The sequence below is a fragment of the Chinchilla lanigera genome, unplaced genomic scaffold (genome assembly GCF_000276665.1).
Source record: "Chinchilla lanigera isolate Chin_1 unplaced genomic scaffold, ChiLan1.0 scaffold00020, whole genome shotgun sequence".
Taxonomy (NCBI): Eukaryota; Metazoa; Chordata; class Mammalia; order Rodentia; family Chinchillidae; genus Chinchilla; species Chinchilla lanigera.
In genome coordinates this window covers 2,727,003-2,750,735 of record NW_004955421.1, presented here as the reverse complement: position 1 = coordinate 2,750,735, position 23,733 = coordinate 2,727,003, and the positions used below count along the sequence as shown (strand labels likewise).

The window sequence follows — 23,733 nt, the reverse complement described above, 5'->3', positions numbered from 1 at the left end:
TATTTTAGCACTCCAGCATTTCCACCGAAACGTATATGTCATCCCATCACTTTTTTTTTTCTTACAGCAAGTGAATTCAGATGTTCACTTAAATAAAAATGTAGACTATATCAGTGTTCACTAGATTTCTTGTAATGGTCCCATTCTCTGTAGTCCAAAAAGCTCCAGTAAATAGAATTATTTCCTTAAGTTCCCAGAAACAGTTTTTGTATTTGGTTCTAACAGTTCATAACCATCTGTGTGGAAATACATGGTCTGAGAATGCCGACATTTTTATTCCCAGCATAAGGTGAACTTGTTTTAGACTAAACTCTTCTTTAAAACAACAAGTATTAGAATGAGATTTCAGCATACTAACTGGAATTAGAATGTAAGGTCTATGTAAGTAAACCTTTTAAATATATTTGGTCCTAGCCAGGAATGGTGGTGCATGCGTGTAATCCCCAGGCTGAGGCAGGAGGTTTGCCGTGAGTTCAAGGCCAGCCTGGGCTATATAGTGAGACCCTATCTGTCTCAAATACATAAATAGAGAAATAAATAAATAAATGAATGAATAAATAAATAAATAAATAAATTTTTAAAAACTTAATCCTCAGTGCCTAGATCCCTGCCTTGAACATAGGAAGCCTTCAGCTGAATGAATAAATTAATCAATATATGAGCTAATGAAAATTTAGCACAAATGTCCATAAATAACTAACTCAGAGTCAGATCCAAAAAAAGCCACTGAATAAGATATGAGGTCATACATTTTGTGGTTTTTAAAACAGAATTGAGAATCTAGCTAGTAAAATGTAAATTCAAATTTAGACCGTTGGTTTGGTGGCTCATGACTGTCATCTCAGCAGTGAGGAGACTGAGACAGGAGGCCAGCATGGGCTACACAGTGAGACCCCGCCTCAAAAAGACAAACTTAGAGCATCAGGGAGATCTTTAAAACTTGGGTTGAAATTTCATGTTGACCAAAATTAATTATGTTTTAAAAATATCTAAGGCTATCGCAAGCAAAGAAAGGAGATGGAAAAGAGAATTTCAGCTTCCCTAGTTTCAGAAAATCTGTTTAAAGTATCAGCTAGCTAAATGTTATTTTTGAAATTTAATTTTCATATCTTTATAATGTCATTTATTTGTTTTTCATAGTTGGATATATTCAGGAAAACTGCATCACATAAACAAATAGAATCAAAAGATTTGTTTTTATCAATAAGGGGAGTATTTAGATTAGGTTGTTTCTTTATCTGATATAAATAAGTTTTGTGAAGTTCTGTCTCAGTAACTACCTTTCAAATCTCTTGTTTAAACATTTTCCAAACTTAGAATGTAATAGCTCAAATTAGTAAGCCATTTATTTTTATTGAAAAATATTTTGAGTAGTCATAAAGTAACCATTAGCCATTGTTTTAGAAAGAAATGAGAAGAACTAATGAGATTTCTCCAGGTTAGTATTATAGAGAACTATTTATGACTCTAGAGCCAAAAAGTAGTTTTCAGTTTAAATTTATGGGAACTAAGGTATGCAACTAAATAGTACAGCGACTAAGCTGAAAATCACCTGTCATGTACCCCTGTACTATAGCTTTTAAAAATCCCTTCGCCAACTAATTTAAAGTCATAGCAATATTTTCTAAGGAATAAAATGGATGAAACTAAAATAGTGTGCTATGGGCTCACATATACCATGATAATGAATTACTTTTAATGTGTTAACACGGGACTGTAACTCCAAGAAAAAATTGTCAAAGCTACCAAAGTCATGGTACTGACTAAAGTGGTGACGGCTAGACTTCATTACACATCTCATGGCTGTGAGTCATATGTTGCCTAATTTTTCACTTCTGGTAGCTTTTCATGTATGGGTATTATTTTCAGCTTTCTCAAAAGCACATAAAATAATATGTAATCCTTATTTTATATGGAAAGTAATTTCCTCTTCTCATATAAAGTCAAGTTGTTCTACAACTCATAGCACATACCTACTGTGAAACCCACGGCTGGTATGTAGTGCATAGCACTGGCATCTAGTCAGGTTTTTGGCATCTTCAAACTGTGAAAAGTTAGAATTATGGCCTCATTATTTCTTAATTAGACTCTTCTCAGGAATGGAGAAACTGTAGCTAGTGAAGACAATTAAGTCATATCTTTGAGGGAATCAACTGCAATTTCAGTTAGCTTTTCCTCTTAAAACTGAAAAGATATCAACACTCATTATTATTATTATTAAGTATTATTAATTTAGATTTCTTTTTAAAGTATGAATCCAAAAACATAGCAACAATACAGAGCTCTACTGCTCACAACAACTAAACAGTAAGAATCTGTAGCACACTGGGTTAGTAACTGAAGGTGTGTAACATGTAACATGCAGTTTTTTAAGTGATATCCAGTAATACTAACTAGCACATAAAAGCACTTTTTAAAAGTCATGGACATAGCTTGATCATATTTATGTAAAAAAACATAATATATAATAAGAAGGATAACAGTAGCAGTAGGTATCTCTGGATAATGAAGTCACAGGCAATTTTATTTCTAATTCTTTATATTTTGTGATTATTATAATAAAAGTCTTCATAACAAGAAAAATGAAAACTATTAGTTCAGAAAGATAAAATATCAATTCAACAACTTAATAGTGATTTATAACCAATCACTGAATTATGGACAATTAAAATATAATTATATTTTGATTATTGACAAAATATTCTTTCACAACATGTAGTATTATATAATCAGCTAAAATGGGTATTAAGACATTTTGTTTTTTAAACCATTTCTTAGCATTTCTAATGTACTGCTACTTTACAAAAGCCCAGACTTAATTTTGCTCCCTGCTTCTAGTCTTGGCCCATAATTTTAAGACCTTTGAGTATAGTGAAATCCTCCCTTTTTGGAAATAATAACTAAATGATAATATTTAATTTGACTTTTTCATTTCTAATGATCAAATAATGACATAGAAAAATATAAAAAGGATAAAGTAGAAAATTTGAGAAAAGGAAAAGAAACAAGCTAATAAAATATCTCAGTCCTAGTATGTGACCTTGGTTATTTAAGAAGCATACTGAACATGGTGTTGTAACTCCAGCGCATAGACCTACACATCATAGATCTACTTAGGTTAACAAAATAGCCATATTTCTTCAAGTTTGCCTATAAATTGGCTATTTTTATGAACAAACGCTACTGTTGACAGTAGAAAACTGTGTCATAGAAGTGCAGCTCTTCAAAATCATCTGTACATGATTTTGCAAGAAATACCTATGAAATAATATATACATCCAGTCTGAAATATACATCCAACATCAAATATTTTTCTCGTTTTTTGAAATTACTAAACATTTCAAGGGCAGGGGATATAGTTTGATGGCACAGTGCTTGCCTGGCAAATGTGAGGTCCTGAGTTTGATTCCCAGTACAAAAAGAAAAGGTTTCAAGTTTTATCTCATAAGTGTCAAACAGTCTTTAAAAATGATTGCTATTTGTGATAATATTCAGTTATAAGATTTAGCCTATCATTGAGATTTAGGACTAGCTTAGGATAATTCTAGGATCCTTGTGTTTGAAAAAGAAAAAAAACAACTCCAGTGGCATTTGCTAAGAAAACCTACAAACAAATAATCTAGTCTTATTCCTCAATGTGACATTTGATTCAGTATGCTTGAGCATGTGCCTGTCTCCTGATGGTGCCTGGACAGAAGGCACTGCACTCGGCATGCTGTATTCACTTCTTTTCACTTCCAATATTTTATTGATGGTGAATGACTGCATATTCAACTACAGCAGATTAATTTCTTGCAAATTTTCTGATCTCTAGATTCTCTTACTAATAAAGATAAAATGATTAAAAAGATGACCATCAATTCATTTTCTTTAAATTCTCTGTCCTTCCACTTCAATATTATATAAAAATTAAAAGGAAGCGATGTTAATATATCCAGTGACTCAGTTTCACTCCCTAAACAAATGTGTTTCAGCATAGAAATCAATCACTTTATATGAAATGAACATGAGCTAGAATCCCATAAGTGGAGCTTTAATAATTAAAATTATTGCTAAAGTACAGATCGAACACTGAGAAACAAACCTAACAAAAATTTTATCTCTTTATCTCGGTAGCTTGTTAATGTGTGACTTTTTTGTAATTTATGCAATCTTTCTAAAGTAGACGTATTTGATTTGTTGCATAAAATTGCAAGTAGGAATATTTACCTGAAATATGTGAGGATTAAATATGAGATGTGATAAAAAATATGATGAGTATCTAAGTTTTGAAAAGTTCATTAGAATAAAAGGCACACTGCCATTAATCTCCCTCAAAATACTTGCCTGTATCTTCAAACGCACAGATCCTATCCTCCTTGCCACTTTCTAAGCAGTTCTAGAAGTCACATTTTGTCAGTCTCTTTATATTGTGCTGTTCTGGCTGTCTTGATGTCTTGAATAAATTCAAAATGTTTACCATTTGTGGTCATTTGATTTTGGAAATGGGCCAGAAATTAATATGGTGCCAGGTCCAGGGAATAAGGTGGATAAGGACACAGTGTGATGCTTTTCTGAGCCTGTCTTTCTGTTGGATGGCACCTGGCAGTAGCAGTCATTGTATTTTTCACTATATCATGTAAAGACACTCATGAAAGAGAATGTTCAGACCTGCTTCGGAAAGTAAAAAGAACAATGGGATAAGTGTGTTCCAAGAAATGTTGAGTATTTTGAGGAGGATTAATGGCAATGTGTCTTCTACTGTAGTAATTTTTAAAAATTTAACCATTCATTCTATATTTTGATCACTCATTGTGAATATAAGATAATACAAGAATATTATCAAGGTCAGTGCCAGTTGTTACTAAAGCACTCAACAAGTATGGGAAACTGTTAATACACTGTTTATATGCTCCAAGTCAGCAAAATTAAAAGCACACCAATAAACACTGAACCAGCATAAATATGGAGCCAACATTTTAGTAGTGTTAATATTATGATATCATAACTACATATTATAATATCCAAATAGTCAGTTGATTTGTATATTTCCAAATAAAGCAGTCAAATTTTTATTGAAGTACTGTTACCTTTGGAAACAATTAAATATGTTTGCTGTTTCTTAGGATGAAAATGCCTTTATTTATGTGTTAAAATGTTGGTGTATATAAAAGGATTCCATTGAAGCTTGCATGTAAATATGGTATTTCACCTCCTGAATGGGTCCCAAATTGCCTGTGCAGTCGCTGACATAGAATCACCAGTATTTTTGTATATATAGAGAGAAATGCTGAGTTTCTTTTTCTTCCTTTCAAAGTCAAAGAGTGGTGAGCAGAAATTAGTGAATTGGGAGATAGACTACACTGGGAATACTATGGACTTTGGAGGAGTTACAAAAGGAATGGGTCAGGTTATGAGACAAAAATGTATTTGATAAATTTTCTGTCTCTGTCTCTGTCTCTGTCTCTCTCTCTTCTTTAATACTGAGGATAAAATTGAAGCGAGGGCCTTCTAATTGAGCCACATTACCAGCTCTTTTTAACGTTGGTGGAGGAGCTTGCTGAATCACTAAGTTGCCCAGGCTGGGCCTCAGCTTTCCAGGCTGCTGAGATTGCAGGTTTTGTCACCATGCTTGGTAAATGTTCATTTCTTTTGGTAGACTCTACAGTTGGAAAATTTGAACCAAGCATGATGATATATGACTATGAAATCTATCAAACCTATTGTACTCTTATCTTGAAATATTGCCTAAAACTTTTCAAGGTATGAAGCTCTATAATGACTGTCAAATTAGAGGTCAATCTAAAGCAATGACGAGAAGCCTCAGGTACTGGACCTAATTCTAATGCTTGCAAAGCAAAGCTGCAGATTAGAAGAACCAAGGCACAATAATTTTGTTCTCTGTTCTAAATGGTATGATACACATGATTCACTCATGGGGACTTACTTAACATCTTGCCTACTTACACACATGCATGCATATAGACTTAATAAAAATTATCTTGACTTCTCAAACTATGAACAGAAGATGTGTATATTATCTAAACTATATTTCTTGTGCTCAAAGTGTAGTACCCCCAGTACTGAATAATCAAGCAAAGTTTTTTTTTCCTAAGATAGTTTAATAATACAGAAGCAGAATTTGTCTCACTTCTAAGTATGCCATTACAATTTTTAATCTGGTGTTCTGGGGTTTTGAGTTCTGTAGTTTTGTTAGTACCATAGTTTTACCATCTACCTTAGCATTGTTTAATTTGGTTCTCCGGACAATTTTAAAAATGACCAAATGAAAATTAGAATTTTAAAAGTGAACCAATGAGTAACAGTGAAAGCAAAGTTTTCTCTTTGCTTTTTCACACTGAGAACACGGACTCTATTCATACTAGTTCTCTCTCCAGCCACAGGGAAAGAGTCCCAGTCAAGTAGGAGAAGTGGCAACTTCTGCTCATGGTCATTTGTCAATTGACTAGATAAAAGCAAGACTGAATCTCAGTTTTCTCTCCTGTAAAATGATCTAGTTTTATCTACTTAGAATATAATGTGTTGTGAACAAAATAAATGAACAAGCCAACAAATAAATACAGGTTTTAAATGTGGCAGTACCTCATAGAAAAGCTTTTTTCAAATGATGAATTTAAAGATGTTATGTTATAAAAGGTATATATACCTGTTTTATTCCTAAATCTAATTAGTGAATTATATATTCACACTGAATTGCCTGTAAATAATTTCAACTAGGAAAAAATATAAGGCAAATTTATTTTCTCCCCAAATAGCATATTTCTTGGATTTACCTCTCTCAAGTTCAGAATCTTATACTGTCTGAGGCACAAGAGAAGAATAATGTGGAGGAAATAGAATATTTGAGGGAAATGATACAGAATTTGACTAATTTTAACAAATATCTCACCCTGAGTCTGAGCAGTAAACACCTAAGAATCTTCACAAAAAATAATAAGATATTTGAGATGATGGGTATATTAATTAGCCTATTTTAATTACACTCATACATGTAAGCATGCATGAAAATATCACATTTCATCATCTCTATATAATTATTATGTGTTATATAAAAAAGGAACTGTGTGTCTATTCACTAAATAAATTTCATGCTTTCCCTGAGAGAAGTGTGATTCTTGGGTTTCTGATCTCTGGCATCTAGTCAGATGCTTTTCAGTGCTAGTCCTATGAAAAGTGCACAATAAATTTCCCGTGTTTAGAAATGACAGGATGCTAACAACCACTTATAGACTTCTGAAAGGCACTTGGACAAACTGATATTTGGTCTTCTTCAGAGAAATATGAAGTGAGCATCAGTACCAGGATGCTGCTCAGGTTGTGCACAACGACACTCACATTCCTACATAAAGGAAAAGAAATACAAGGCATATGGTGGGGGTGCTTTCTGTTTTTCTTTTGCTTCATTTTGGTATAAGCAAAATCATCTGCAAAGAATGAAATGGCTTAGTGTCAAAAATCAATGATTCCTATTTGAATTCTGTGTCTCTTTAGGAAACTAAGCAGAGCTGATGTTCCTTGGCTTTGGTGTGTTGCAGCCCGGTTCTGCCCATGTGTGTTCGCTGAGAATGTGGAATGAGCTAGGATTCTGCCCTTTAGTGCGGTAATTATCTATCACATTAGTGATTCTTAACAAAATCAATTTATCTCATTCACTTTACCTATAGAGAAGCTCTATTTAGGGCTAGAATGAGTCTCCTTGTTCTTATGATTTACTACACAGGAAGCTCAGTTAATCAGCATTTCTGGAACAAACTACCACAATCACGACACACCACTCATTCCTCCAGGAAAATGTCCATGCTCATACATGTCAGGGATAGCTGCTTCCTTAGGCATATGACTCTTACAGTGCATTTTCAAACTAATGCCTTTGGGCCACTATTCTTGTTTCACAGTTTGGGGACCTTGTAATTACTCTTGTTCAATGGATTTGCTATACCTTTTCTTTGCTCTGCACTCTTAAGTGTGGGGGTAAAGGCTTGAAGCAATCTGAGTGGACGGATGTGAAAGGCAAAAGAAAAATATGTTAAGAGATAACAATCTTTTAACACAAAAATTATCTGCAATATAAGTGATACAGTTCCTGCCATATTCACAATGATGTTCTGATACACACAGGTTCACACTGTCTGTGGCTAATATTGGCCTTTCCAAAACACTAGCACAAGTGCTTGCAAATGGTGCACCCCTAAGGAGAGGGAGATGGAAAAATCCTTCAATACAAAAATAAATATTTTTGTGCTAAACATATAGAAAAACAAGTAAAGGAGAAAATTGAGATCAGAGAGAGGAGGAGAAAGAAATATTAACATAAAATAGTATATATTTGTAGTATATAAATACTTTAGCATAGTCAATATTAATATTTCAACCTCAATATTAAATATAGAAATTAACATTATAGAGAATGAACATAAATATCAATTGTAGTACTGAAAGAGTATTAACATTAATGCTTCCAGTTTAGTTTTTCAAGGGACTCAATGAGTATTTCTACTGAATCTGGTAGCTAATAAACAATTCCAATATCAAGAAATAAAAAGCTTTTTAGAGAATGAAATATATTCCCTTCAGTATAGACAGGGATAGGGGAAAGGAAGCAGCTAAACTTAAAAATAAACAACAATGTAGAAAGCCTTATCTCAAACGCTGCAGTTTTTTACTCAAGAAAAATGTAGTCAAGTCTAGTTAAAGGCATCCACAGTCATTAAGACCCAACTTATAGACCAAAGATGGGCTTGTAGGTGATTTTGACCACATACGTTGGCCTGCTCTTACTCTGGTTAGCACCAAGAACCAACAAGTTTGCAGTGCTGTTGGGGCAAGGTGTTTTCACTAATTCTCTAACATGTGATATCAGAACCATGCTACGCTGTCTCCCAAAAGAATCCAGTTTTCTTTTCTATTATTTTCTAGCTCTTGAGGGTCCTTAACTCTAGACCCATGCCTTAGATAGCAATACTTAGCCAAAGTTTTTCTACCTCTAGTTCTTTCCTCTTCAACACATCGTATTTGGCAATATCAGATTAATCTTTCTAAAGCATCACGTTATGCGCATCAGTTCTAATGTTCTGTAACTTTAAGGTTTAAAACAGTAGGACCTGCAAGGTCCCGTCCAGTCTTATGTAGTCTCTTGCTGGAGAATGTTTTATGTGGAGAAAGGTTTGAATTTAATGTGTCTCATCTTAGAAAATTTGCTTGCACTACACTCAGAAGTTATATGGGCTTAGGAGAGGCAGTTCCAAGTTTCATAGCAAATAAATACTCAGATTATGTTTTTGTTGATTTAATGGGGCAATGAAAAAACATTAAGATGAAAGCCAGTAATTATTGATTAAAAAGCAAATTGCTACTTTTTTACAGCTAAAACTTAGATATATTCTACCTCAGAGATCATCCTCTCAGAATTTGCTTCCAGGAAGTACAGAATCATTGTAAAATCTCTGAAATTTGAGGGCAGATCATCATGATGTGAATCCTTATCTCATCTGTAGTACGTATAACTTCTGGCAGTTAACTCATTCTGCCTCAGTAAGTTGCCTCTTAAATAAGGTTGGAAAAATTATTTTTTTAAAAAGATCCTCTTTATGAAAAGGCTGCAAAAACTAAATGCAATTATCTCTACAGAATGCTTAGCCTTAATACATGCTAAATAAATGTAAATATTATTATAAATTTGTTTATACTGAGTAACTCAGCTTTTAATGTATTCCCATCTTCACATTATTTGTGTAAGACTTAGACTTCCTCACAGCCCTACAAAATGCCCATTAGAATCATGAAGTGGGTGGGCCAGTGGTCCCCATCACGTCTGACTTGTATTTTCTCCTGGATATTTGGAATACTTCATCTTCGTTCACTCAGCCATGCCCAAGGCAAGTGCTCAGTGCCTACTTTCGGGTCTACAGAAAGTTGCACTACATTTTTAATATTTGAAAATGACAGTTTTTGAAGTTATTTGCCCAGTGTCTGTGAGTAGAATGTAAGGCCTGTCATGACACAAATGTTTTCTTACTGTTGTGTGCAACCACAGAGACTGAAGTCTGGATGCTGGGTGTGGATCACTGGAGAGTTGTAGTTGCTAGAGATGTTTCCAGTATCTGGAGGGATTTGTCTGTGTGTACCACAGGACTATGGGAACATGACCTCTTCACTTTCATCAGGCAATTTATAAATTCCACAGAAACTCTAAATATGTTAATACAAAATTTCTAGTGACCTTATTGTGACACTTTTCATTTTGTTTCTTGTTTCACACTGCAGGATACTATTGTGGTTGTGGACAGCTGGGTTGTGCGAGGCAGTAATTTTGTGATAACACAATGAATAGATTCATTTCCCCAAACAACGTAAGTGTAACTTTTTCGTTCTTTGCAAAGAAGAGTAAAACGGAATAAAGTACAGATTAAACTTAATGCATGTCCCCCCTCAATAAGTCACACATATTGGCAGTAATAAGCACAAGAAATCTAGCAAGACTTTTCAAAATTTAGGACATTTCTCTTATTTAATAATATCACTAAGTAAATCTGGAAAAATATTTTAAGAGAAATAACTACTTCCATCACTTTTTTATCAGATAAAACAACTGTAAAGAGTCTAAATTAATATCTAATCTAGGGACTCATTTAGAGGACTCTGGTCAACATTTTGGAGATGATTTTACTTTAAGGGGATTTGATTGTTTAATAATATTGTTTCAATAGTGGACATACTGGTTTCGGTTGTAGTCATGCTAATCATCAGTCCTCTTCATGCCCCCAATGAAACTCAGTTTGTAGGGTTAAATGCGATGTTATACGTGAAACAAGGGCTGAAATAGCTACTGAAATAAATAAATACTAAGTAATGCTATTATGAGTAAGAGATGATATCATTTAAGTAACTGAGAAGTACGCTCTGAGACACACACTTTCCATCTTGAAAGGGCAAATGGATTATATCTGAGGATATTATATAAAATGTTAGAAGTCAGCAAACACATGCATAGATGCACATAGTCCTCAAAGATTGTATCATATGGCCAAATATTTTTAATATCATGTAGACCTATCTTCATGCTAAACTTAATATTCTCAAGTCATGCTCTATAATTACTTGAAAAGTATGATGTTGGAAAACAAATCACAGCAAGTATGTAGCTGATGTTATTATAATTATTCATGTATCAATGTCAGAGGAGCACTTTATATATCAATGATGTATCAGTGAAGAAAAAAATAAATCAAAAAGTGTTTTATATCCTATAACCAATTAATTTTATACCCTGAATCCACATTTTATTTCCACTCCTTCTAAGCCATGGTGCCATTTAATATATGTATTTGCATGTATTTGCACTAGAGTAGCATAAATCTGTATATACTGAAAAGGTATACAAAACTGACATGGAGACAGCTGAAGAATTCCTATCCCAGTTATCCTCCTTTAAATGAAACTATTTCAATTCAGCAATATGTGTAAATTCATATGGTTCTCCTGTCAGCTGGTGAACCATATGTATGGTTCCCCATTGATGATACAGCTCTTAAACCACCACCAAAATCTCAAAACAATAGCGATAGAAATATCATAGACAACAGGGCCTTCAATAGAATGTTCTGAATAGAATGCTCCATTTCTATTTTGAATCATAAAGGAACATGATAATAGACTTTCTGAATAAAATTATGTACCATAATTTCCACAGAACAACATCTCTCTTTGGTAAAACTAACAATAATCTGGGTCCTGAGAATTATGATGTGTTACTATTTAGAAAGAAGCATTTAATTCATCTTCTTTTCTTGTCTTAAGAGGCATTGGTTTGCCCTGAATCACTATCAGCAACACCCTTTCCCCTATGAGCCACTCAAATAATACATGGTCAGAAATGCATCAGGGACAAAATAGTGGGATTTGACAGCCCTGGGGTGAACATTCAACTTGGAGCTCAGTTCTCTAGGAAATATTCTGAAAATATCCATGATCTGTAGTCATCTGGCATGTACTGTCATCATCTCTCTTTTTTGTTTAGGCATAATTTGACTGATGGCAAGATGTATAAATGACAGTCAGCCAGAGAGAGGAACTAGACAAAGAACGAGCACTGGCATTTCTGGTTAGCAACCACATCCTCAAGTGGTGTACTGTGCACGTGGCCACTTTTCATTCTTCCCGGAGGGTCTATATTAAAATGGCCACTAACAGAAAGATGCTGCTATTCCAGAAGAGAAGAAGTATAGGAATATGATACCCATCAGTTAGCTAATCAAAGTTGTAAAGGACAAACTATATCCTGTGTGGCATTTGGGAACTTAAAGCAAACAAATTTTAGAGAACTGAATGATAAAGGTTTCTGAAATCATGGAAGTGTTCTACTCGTCCCCTGTCCAATACGAGATTCAAATCTGGCTAGCCTGATGGAAAAACTGAATTTACAGTTCAAATTGCATTTAAATCTACTTAATTTAAATGGAAACATAAATAGCCAAAAGTAGCTCACTTACTGTATGGAAAAAAGCAGTTTGAGAAGTTTCATGCAAACATCACAAAGTTTTCATACAATGCTCAATTTTCTCGAAAGCTATAAGAATGTGTGATTCATGATATCAATTGCAAGAACAGTATAAATTGTAAATAAATCTACTATCCCCCAGTTGAAACCATATCAAGCTTAGTCTACTTAATGTAAAGGCTTTTCCATGTTGTGGTTTTATAAGAAAGAAAAAAATTAAAAAGGATGTAGTCGATTGCTTCTGTATTCAACAAACAGCATGTAGTTGCATTATACTATCTGAAAGTCACAAGAAAAACCAGAACAGAGCATGAAAGACACAAGCAGTGATATCACAGAAACAACCAGGAGCATGTAATGGAAAGAGAAGATGTGAAGGACTGAAGAAGAGTGACTTTCTTTCCCAATGCTGTTCAAAATATGAGGCACATGAATCATTGATCAGATAAAGTAGAAAGCTGATAAACTCTAAAATGCATTTTACCAGAACAGTAGAATGCAACCACAGGACACAATAATTCTGAAGCTTCAAGAGCCCTTAAACATTATACACTTCAGTCTGTCTTGCAGATGTATAAGTGATCTGAAGCCCAGAGAAGTGATGTGATCTCCATGTTCCTGAGATAACAGCCAAGCTTTGTGCCAGAAATCCCAGGTGGCACTCTCTCTTCTATGACTTTTCTCCAGCTCTCCTGAGCACAGACTGACTTTTGAATAGATAAGGAACCCCATATTCATCCCCACTTTACCCAACTTCTGGTCAATGAAAATTAAGTGTGTCTAACAATGATACTTTGAGGTAAATTTTCCCTTCCCCAACACGGCATTCCTAAGGATCATGCAATGTACACGGTTCACCAAACACACTGGGAAAAGGGAATTATGAAAGAGAATGTTTTACATGGAGAAAGGTTTGAATTTAATGTGCCTCATCTTAGAAAATTTGCTTGCATTACACGCAGAAATTATATGGGCTTAGGAGAGGTAGTTCCAAGTTTCATAGCAAATAAATACTCAGATTATGTTTTTGTTGATTTAATGGGGCAATGAGAAAACATTAAGATGAAAGCCAATAATTATTAATTAAAAAGCAAATTGCTATTTTTTTACAGCTAAAACTTAGATATATTCTACTTCAAAACTCTCATTTTGCAGGCAAAAACCTGAGATGGCAAATTTTAAATGACTCATGCCAAGTCATAGAACTAGGAGGTAGAACTACATTTGAGGCAGAATTTGGTCCCCAAGTTTAGCACTTCCTATTAATCTAGGAATCGCTGTAAAATAGACGTCTACAAGTCAGAAAAGGGGGAAAAAGAATGACTATTTTGCCCATGTCATGTTTATTAAAAATTCTGTTATTTTCAGATGGAGTTATATTTTGACAAGATTTCCCATGCCTTTGTAATTTTGTAGAGTACTGATAGAAGAAAATTATGTTTCAGGAGCTATGTAAAGGATCAAGAAATAAACATGCTTTATTGCCTGAATTTTATAAACTTTCTCAGTTCTCACATAATCTTCTATAGATAAATGCCACACTACTGCTGATGAAAGCAAAAGATAATTAACACTGTACATTTTAAATATCATGGACTTTGGATTTTATACCGTGCTCTTATAAGTTAATCTATAAAAGAAAAAGAAAATGCTAAATAAATACAGCAATGGGGCTTACATTCTGGTGCTGCTGGTCTTGTTGATGATAACAGATTTTCCTGTTTGATCCACATTGTGATCCAATCCAAAGTAAGCTGCCACCCGATGAACAAGCATCCTCTGATAGGATGACATCTGAGGGAACTTTTTATAATGGTTACTGGAACAGAGTTACAGTGGAAAGTGGAATCAGCATTTTCATTTCTTACCAAATGTACATTTTACAGGTATGTGCATGAGACTATTATTCTTTCATCAAATCACTAAGCATGCTTCATTTCTGGGAGCACTTAATGTCCTTATTTGCAGACAAATTTTGCACTTATAGATTTATTGATTGAACTAAAATAAGTATCATTCTTTCATAGCTGCATATTTCTCTTGCCAAAGAAAATTTAATGTCTGTTCAAGAATACTCTATTTTAGTCCGTGATACCTTATCAATGGAGCCAGGCAGAGGACAAATGATATGACATAATATGTGATTGCAGATGCCTATCGGGAGATGTGTTATTACTGGGTTTACACTGAAAGCAGCACAATTATTTCCAGGCATAACTGACTGCAGCCAGCTGGAGACCATTAAAAAACTATAATAAAAATGAAAGAATCGCTTCTTGTTACAGCTACTCTATGCTAATCAGTGGCCCTCTGTTTATAGCCATTTTGTCAGAAATTTAACAAGCAGGAGCACACATGGTCCAAGCAACAATTCTCATCAACATATGACTCCCAACTCCAACAACGTTACCATTTAACAAATCAAGAAACATATTAAACAATGTTCTATCTATCCATAAATCTTTCCAGAATGAATAATTTAACCCAAATACTAAACTAAGACAAGTCATAAAATTAGCCAGCACTGCCGTTTAACATACTTGTTGTCACCAATGAAATCAATAATTTCCTGCTCCATTTTCAAGAGAATCATCCTGTCCCTGCAAAAGAAATGTTAAAATGAAAAGTTTTACATAATTTCAGTTTCTCAAGGATAGAAATAGTTATTTAAAAGTATGGAAATGGGGGCTGGGGATTTAGCTCAGCGGCAAAAGCGCCTGCCTGGCAAGCGCAAGGTCGTGAGTTCGGTTCCCGGTACCGAAAAAGTATGGAAATGATTGTTAAAATGCATGTGATTAGAAATTTACATCTAAAGCTTTTTTAGTTTTTTGGAATATGCAGATCACTTTGTTCACATATTATTTCGTTTTATAGATTACTTTTTATTAGCACATGTTTGTTTTATACAATAGTGCCTGTTCAATTTTGGAAACTGGTATATGTATGTACTTTGCTCATTTCCAATCCCTTTAGCCCCTTCTCCACTCCCTCCCGCTCTCCCTTGAACCCCTGCTCTATGTCCAAGAGTATTTTCCAGTTTTCAGTATTGAAGATAGTTTTGAATCCCGTTTGTTAGGTATTGTATAATACAGTATCTAAGTACTGTGGTCTCAGTGCTAATTGTGTCATATAAATTATTAGAATCACAAAACAGAACAAGTAATATATTTTAAATTACCAGGAAACAAATCAAACAAAGCACAAATACTGACTATAGCTTGGCATATAACTGCACCAAAATACAATTAGTTTATAAATATTGGTGATATTCATTATCTATTTCTTGCACTTTATTTAGTATCCCTTTGTGACTAGAAACATAAAGCTAATAAACTCTAATTTACTCATTGGGTGACTATCCAGGAACTCAGATTGTCTGTAAACAGTATGTTTGCAAACTACTAACAGGAGAGAAGAAAACACAAGAGATAGTTTAAGAAGTCAGGGAAGGGATCTCCTTTTTACCACTGCCTCCTTAGAAGTGTTCAGATTAATAACTTTGCAATATTCTGTTTGCTCTAAGAATAAAGTTTATTTAATAATTTACCTGGAATTATTCTTTAAAGTGTTAATCAGAAACTCATGTAAGTCTATGCCTGTAGAGTCCGTATATTCTTGACTGCAATCTGAAACAAATAGCAGGATTATCCTGTCAGAAAGGATGGTGGGAAGGGACCGTAAAAAAGATTTTCTAAACCATTCTCATTTTCCTCCTGCTCAGGTAAATGCTAGCTGAAATTATTGATACATATTTCAAAACTAGTAGTATATAATCAGAATAAAAATGAAATTTGAGGATTCAAAAAGTCCTGACCGTGGAAAGACCCAAATGTCATAGGAGAGGAAGTGGGCACCGGCTGGGGGTGGAGTTTGAGAGAAATAGCCTATGTTCACTCTGTATGGCAAATCAGTGGGGGCACAGCCTCACAGGACAGGTGCTGCCAACATGAGAGACAACCTATGAACGTGAGATCCAAGAGGAAAGTACTTCCTCTTAAAGCAGAGAAGGTAAAAGTAAAACTTCTCTTGAATTAATATGAAACTAACTATGAATCAGTACACAACAGGAGAACACTCAATATTTCCAAGTATTTCAGATATCTTAGTGTTGGATAAAGTTTAATTTCTAACACTGTTTTAGAAATCTGAACTTCTTCACTTTTGCATACATCTTGAGTTTTAGATATTGAGCTGCACAGGCAACTAAATAGTGTGTAAAAATTTGGTCACAGATCACTATAATAGCAGCAGTTATTATTCCTGAACTGATTAGATGTTTAATTTTTTTTTAGTTTCATTTTAGAAACTGTATCAAAAGGCTATTATTCATGACACACTTCATTTCAATTTGTTAGTTTTATTTTGTACAGTGATATATATGGCAATAATTTAAAGGGCCTGGATTATAAGTTTGAAGTTCTGGAAGAAGAATTTTTTTGGGGAAATCTATTTATTGAAACTGTATTTTTTTTTAAGTGAGAAATTATGTGACAGTATATAGACACAGATACCAAAATTATCTGTGCCATGTAAAATGTCAATCAGGTTCCAGTGACATGTACGTATGTGATTTAGAGACCATAGCATTTACGCAGGGGATGTTGTTAATCTAGTTGTTGTTGTCTTTTAAGATAAATAGGAGTTAAGATAGAAAACTGGGTACTGTTACTGTTTACCAGTCCAAATAAATTGGCCTAATAAATGAGTTTGAGAACAGCTTTATAATTACTCTTTTGCACAAACTTGCAATTAAAAATAGGTGATTCAAGTTTGAACCCAAAGAAACATGTGATCCTGAAAATAACCTCTTTAGCAGATCATGAACTGAAAAAAAAACAAGTTCACATCTTTTACAAACACGCATCTGCATCAATATAAAATTATATGCAGCTGTTAGAAGGTGATTTACATGTGCAATCTGTAGTGAACTCTGGGACTACATATCAGTCCAAACTGAGGAAATATTTTCACATTCACCTTTTGATAACATTCTGATCTTGGGTTTTTCAGAGGATTTATCTTTGTTTTTATCCTTTTCTTTTTCTCTTTCAGAGTCATCTTTCCTAGATTTTTCTTCTTCTTGCAGACTGGGAAAACTGGAGAGCTGTAAATGAATTGATTCCTGTTGGGGAAAAAATATAATAATTTAGGGCCAGATTTAATAATCTTTGCCTGGTTTCCATTCTGCATAGAGGTTATTAATAACAAGAAAATGAAAGCCAGGTGCAGATTTTTTTTTTCTTAAATGGTAAAAAATTAAACCTGTCAGAAAATAATTGCCCTTTAAGCTGAACTGAATTTCAGAAGTCAATGGGAGGTCGGGAGAAACACCTAGTACTGAAACTTTGCCTCATGAATATTAATCTCAACTAAGTTAAGTTCCTGTGGATCACAATTCCTGATTTTTCCACAGGCTTATTTTTAAATACTTAAGAGAAACTCCTCTATCGGTAAGATTGCATCACAGCCTTTGTCATTTTTAAAGAAGACTTCTGCAGTACATTTTTTAGCCCTTTATAGGGAGAAATTGGCACAAAAACAGACTGTATGAATTACACTTATAGATAAAACAGACATAAAGAGAGCCCATAATAGCCAATTTATAATATAAAATCTATTGTACAGCCTTGTCAACAGTGATTCCTCCTACTGTGATACACCAAACTATGAAATTATAGGAATCTCCAGTATGGATTACCTTAATTGTTTATAAATGGTATTGAAAAATAGTTTTAATGGATAGTTACAACAAACACTGACTTTTAGAAAATATAGCAAATAGAAATATATTATTGTAAATTATACAAAATATTTAAAATATTTTATGTTAATATTAGTTCTTTCGAAAATATGAGTTTCTTGAACTAACACTTGGTATAAGATTGATCTTTATAGTATTAGAGTGGGGTATATTTTTATATTTATTTATTTTGTGCTAAGGTAGCTCATTTTATTCACATTTATCAGCCAATTGTTTGATAATATGTTTACTGTTTTGAAGAAGAATGGACCAAATCATGTTTTTTAGGTGTTTTTTAAAACGTATGCTATGATTAAAACTATGACACATTAGACCTTAAGCCCTCTTGTTCTTATGTAATAGATCACTTGGTGGGGAAACTGTCTTCTACTAGTGATATTAAAATTTATGATGGAGGGAAAAAAATGTTCCCAGTGACTAATACTGTTTTCTCATGGAAAATTAAGCTAATGTTCCTTCCTCATGTGACAAAAGTGATGCCTCCTTGAAGTGTGGCCATTTTGGGATTAATCATGGTTCTTGGTGAATCTGGCAAACAGTCCCTCAAAAGAAGTTCTGAAGCTAAATCTCTTTTCGTGGGGAGAGTGGAGTGGAAGAGAGAGGCCCACCATGAACTCTTGGCTAGAATAAAATCATGTGTGGGGGAAAAGCCCCAGGATATAGACAATGAAATGAAACATTCTAATCATAAATATTTATCTAAGCTGCGTTTTCAGACTTCCCTGTATTTCCTAGAGATAGACATATAGGAAATATGTAAAAATGAGTGTAATTTGATTATAGAGATTTTAATCACATGATCTGGGGTAGAAATGCCTTCAGCTGTAAAGGTTCAGGCAAGTTCTAGGGCTATGATTTGCTTCTGCTTGGTAAGAGAAACACTCGCCTGAACATTTCTGGACAAGAAAACATGGCTGGGTGTGTGGTAGGGAAAATCAAGTCATTGACCGGGAGGGGAAAGTGTAGGTAACCAAGCCATAGAAGTGGTCGCATTGCTTCTTCAAAATGAACTGATCGATCCAGTCTCTAAATTTGAATCTAAAATCCAAGTGGCTTGGAAATATATCACAAATGTAAGAGCAGCGAAACTACAAGGACATCATTGCAAAAGAATGTACACACAGATGCCATGTGTTGACAAAGAGTATACTCAGAAAAAACGTTATATTTTATATCCATAAGTATACATTATGGTGTTGAAAGAACACACAAAAGTTCTTTAGAGTTGGTAAAAAACAATCTGTAATTTTTTAATATTTTTATTGATATACTCAATAATAAAATACAAGTGTTAATAAATACATTGATACAGGATAAGTTTATATCCAACAACAGTAAAAGAATGATTCAAAATGTTTCAAGTTGCAGTAATACACTGATAGGTAAATACTATGACATTAGAAAAGCAAACTTCCTTTAACTTAAGGACAGACTGAACCATCAGATATGGGGTCTGAGATCAAGTAATACAGGTAGCAAGAGTTTTTCCCACACAGGAAAATGAAGGCAGTTTTCCAAATACTGTGAATATACAAACATTGGGAAAGCGATACAATCCATGTACTCTGTACTTCTGCCATTGTTCTCTGAGATTCAGTCCACACACCTTTTGTAAGTGTCGGTGGTATCTAATGAAGGCATTGCATATAACCACAAAGCTTCTTTATTTTCTAAAAAAGTAGCTTAGCCACTTGCTTATATGTGTGCCTGGGTATTTTCTGTCAGGCCCCTGTTCCCACCACTCCTCTGCTAGCTAAGTAAAGCTTGTAGGCTCTAATTCTCTCCTACAAAGCTAGTCTTGTCTGAGCTTGAAACGAGCAGGAACAAAGTACTGTGTGCATCTTATTTCTCTGTACCAACTGTCTGGAGAAACTAGACGTAAGTCAGGTTGGGCACTATGATACAGATGATCTCTTAAAATTTTTCATCCTGCACCTTGTCAAATGGGACACAAAACAGATTAAGTCTATAAGAGGCTGTCCTCCTCTCCCTGGCAGTAGAAGTGGGGACAACTGGGGCATTACTTCTCCCGGGGGCCTGTCATTCTGCAGAGTTAACATGTATCATATGCAGTACATTACAAGCCATCAATCAACATTTAATAATACAAGCCATGATATTCACATTATTCCTCCTTTTCAATCTCCATTAAAAATAGAAGCACAGATAAAATGCTGAAGAAAAGCCACACATTCTCAGAGCCCAAGTAAAAGAAAGCATGTGTATGAAACACAGTAATAGCTACTCAACGATGGCCTTTCCATGCCTTATGACATAGTGGCATGTTAAGAACACGAGGCTAGCAAAAAATATTCTTAGGACAAAAATCCATAAAGAATTTATTTTTGGTCCTTTTAAAGAAAGTGCTCTCAATGTTCTCTGTATTGATGAAGAGAATGCAGAGTATTTCAATTAAAGTAAAAAGAGAAAAGCAAAACAAAACCGAACAAAAATAATGACCTCTTACTCAAATTTCCTTCCCCTGGGCTCAGATAAATGTAAAATGATTTCTAGACAATGGCTTTTGTCTTGACTGCTCCAAGCCTTTAATAAAATGAGCAAAACTTCAGCAGCAAGACAGTTTTCATAATGGCTAACAGTGCCTACATGGCAAGCAAAAATAACTCTGATGTGAAGTTTTCTATGTTGTCACAGAAGAGTGTTGTTTGAATTTAAATTTTTTAGAGCCAAATAGTCTTGCTAAAAGGAGCAAAAATAAAGGTAAGTATATGCAGTGATATTTTAATAACTTTAATTTAAATCACCATCAGCTCAGATTCACTTCTGGACAATTTTTGCGGTATTCAGAAATCTCCACCTAAGGCCATAAAATCATTTCTCCAAAGTTCAATGCACCTTACTCACTATTTCTTAGGTTTCACATGAGCCATCAGTGGTTTCTTATAGGCAAGTGCATTTTAGGGAGCTGAGAGGTAAGCCGTCTCCAGTGAGGAAGGAGACAGGTACTTAGGATTATATTTGGTTCAACCTTATCAAAAGAGAGCCTGTGAGGGAATTCAGCACTACTGTGCTTACTTTTTATTTAAGTTTTAATCTAAATTCATTTGAATTCCTTTCCGTTTGCAGTTTTCAGAGAGTCTGGAAAAAAAACAAATGTAATACTCTGTGATAAACTTTTAAACTATTTCAAAATGTCTCATAAATTAAGGGTGAGGCAAGAAAGATATTTCTCTCTTCAATTTTATTATTCTCCCCCAAAACACCATTTAATGCCAAATCATGCACACAAAGACAGACTTGGCCCATGCAGTTAATAACAGTAATGGGTATACCTGATCCTGAAGAGTTTCGCCTCCTGGTCTGGCTGACGACTCCTCACAGACAGCAAGACTGCGAGTCAGTTTACCTTTCCCTGCTCCTGACTGAAAGTGGAGGGAGAGAAGGGAAAAAAAGGAAAATAAAGGAAACAAACAGAAAGCATTCCTTAGGCTGTCAAATCATCTCCAGATTTGCTTGATACTCTCAAGTCAGACTTTCAACACCAAGCACGTGTCCTCGGCCCAGTACTGTCTACATAGGGGTAAAGCTCCACATGACTTGGCCGATGGGGATGGAAGTAGAAGAGTTCGTGAGGGGCAGAATTTAAGCTCACTGTACCCATAACATTGGGAACAAAGGAAGAATGGCTTGTGCCGGTTTTGTGAAATATTAGGAGAAAAAACTGACGAGCTTTACTTTCACTAAATTAAGTATGGAGGGGATTTGACTAAGAAGATGATTCAAAAGGTAAAGATGGGTACTAAAGAGTAGCACATGTTTATTTTAAGGCAGAAATCAGTTGATGAAACTAAAATATCTATTTCAAACTTTATTTAAAATGAGAACAAAACAAGTGGCTATTTCTTTTTTTCAATCTCCAAGTATGAAAATAGGACCAAAATATACATTTGCAGCCATTCAAGCTCTAAATATGCTGGTCAAAAAGTGTACAGAGCAAGGTAGAAGGATACTTTTGAGCAGAATCACATTCAAAACAGACAGGGCCAGGACCCATAGCAATATCTGCACGCAGCCATTTGAAGTTTTTGCAGATGCTTAAACTCTAATATGCAATATGCAATTCATGTACATGATACGGTAACCTATGGAGCATCTCGAGAAGCTTACCTTGGATTTTCTTCTCTCTTGATTCTGAGCTGCTATCCGCCTCTGTATATTAAAAACAAAATAAAAGAAATAGTAAAGGGACAGACAGATGAGTGTGTGTATGTGTGCATATGTAGACATCGTAAATACTAGGAAGGGTGCTTTCTGCCCTAGCTCCACAGAACTTGCAGCCTTTGAGTCTCTCTCTCTCCCTCCTCCAATGACAAATATAGGAGAACAGAACACCAGCCTTGAAGGTTCTGCCTTTGGTATTGGTATATAAAGAGTTAATATTTTTGTATTTAGCACAGAAAAATCTATACTTACAGGCTATTTGCAAGTTCCATTTATCTACACTTTGCCAAATCTCTTTCTCTTGTAAATCATAGCTTATTTAATCACAACACTAGTCTGCTTCCTTCCATCACTGGAGCACCCCATTTCCAACACAACTTCTGATATTCTGACTCTTTAGCTACATTTCTAAGGCTTAGATTTGTTGCACTGTAAGATTTAAACTTTAATGTGCCCGTGAAGGTCAAAACAACTCTTGGGTTTGCCATTTTCTGTGATCCATGAGTTGAGTTTCTATCTTCCTATGAAATAGTAGGTACATTTAAAAAACTCTACCTAAAACTCCCTTTTGAGATCCTGCACTGACAGATCTAGGTGAGCTACCAGTTGGTACTGGGATATGGTAGGCAAATTTAATAAATGAATTTTTAAAAGATATTTTTCATTTTAAAAGACATGTCACAGTATAGTTCAGAAAAAAAAAACTAATAATTGAGAAATGAGAGGGTTATCATTAAAGATTTACTGATCATTTGGTCAAATTCTATAACAAGAAGAAAAAACGTCAAAGTATTCTAGATATAAAGGAGGGGAATGGCACACAGTGATATGAGAAAAAGGGTCTCTCCAGGCTCACCTGCAGCTCCAGCTTCTCCTCTTCATCCAGGCTTTCTGATTTAACTATGCCATTCTCTGGAGTGGCTGTCTCCTGCTCAGTCCTTCCTTCCTCCACTGCGGCCTGGTTCAGATCTCCTTGCTCAGACATCCTCACAGATGCAAATTAAAACAAAGTCTTATGCCCTAGAGGATAAGACACCAGAAAATAGTCAATGCAGGTGAAGAATCTACTATTATTCCTGAAATTCATTTCTTCTTTTGAATTAAAGTTCAAATGAGCAACTCAGGCACTCCCACTAATTTTGCACAAAAATAAGAACAAACCAAGTACCCAGTGAGCACATAAGTGGCAGACAGGGTTGCCCCCCCATATGCACACTTGTGATACACCTTGCCATGAAAATGGATCAACAAATCTTAAACAGAGACACATAACTTCCACACAATTACCAACCCC

At 34.7% G+C, this 23,733-nt stretch overlaps 1 protein-coding gene across 17 annotated transcripts in view; it reads right to left on the bottom strand.

The window, feature by feature from the left end:
- Arpp21 (cAMP-regulated phosphoprotein, 21kDa) overlaps nt 1–23,733 on the bottom strand; it is a 156,256-nt gene that overhangs the window by 87,279 nt on the left and 45,244 nt on the right. For 16 of the 17 annotated variants that reach the window (XM_005383663.2, XM_013513806.1, XM_005383671.2 and 13 more), the window contains exons 3-9: nt 23,296–23,459; nt 22,386–22,427; nt 21,551–21,640; nt 17,474–17,618; nt 16,044–16,122; nt 15,037–15,096; nt 14,175–14,315 (exon numbers count right to left, since the gene is read on the bottom strand). In XM_005383663.2, coding sequence (XP_005383720.1) covers nt 14,175–14,315; nt 15,037–15,096; nt 16,044–16,122; nt 17,474–17,618; nt 21,551–21,640; nt 22,386–22,427; nt 23,296–23,424 — 686 coding nt within the window. In that variant the 5' untranslated portion in view covers nt 23,425–23,459. Of the gene's footprint in view, nt 1–14,174; nt 14,316–15,036; nt 15,097–16,043; nt 16,123–17,473; nt 17,619–19,488; nt 21,357–21,550; nt 21,641–22,385; nt 22,428–23,295; nt 23,460–23,733 lie in introns of those variants that run through there. The other variant, XM_005383676.2, reaches the window with a different exon arrangement.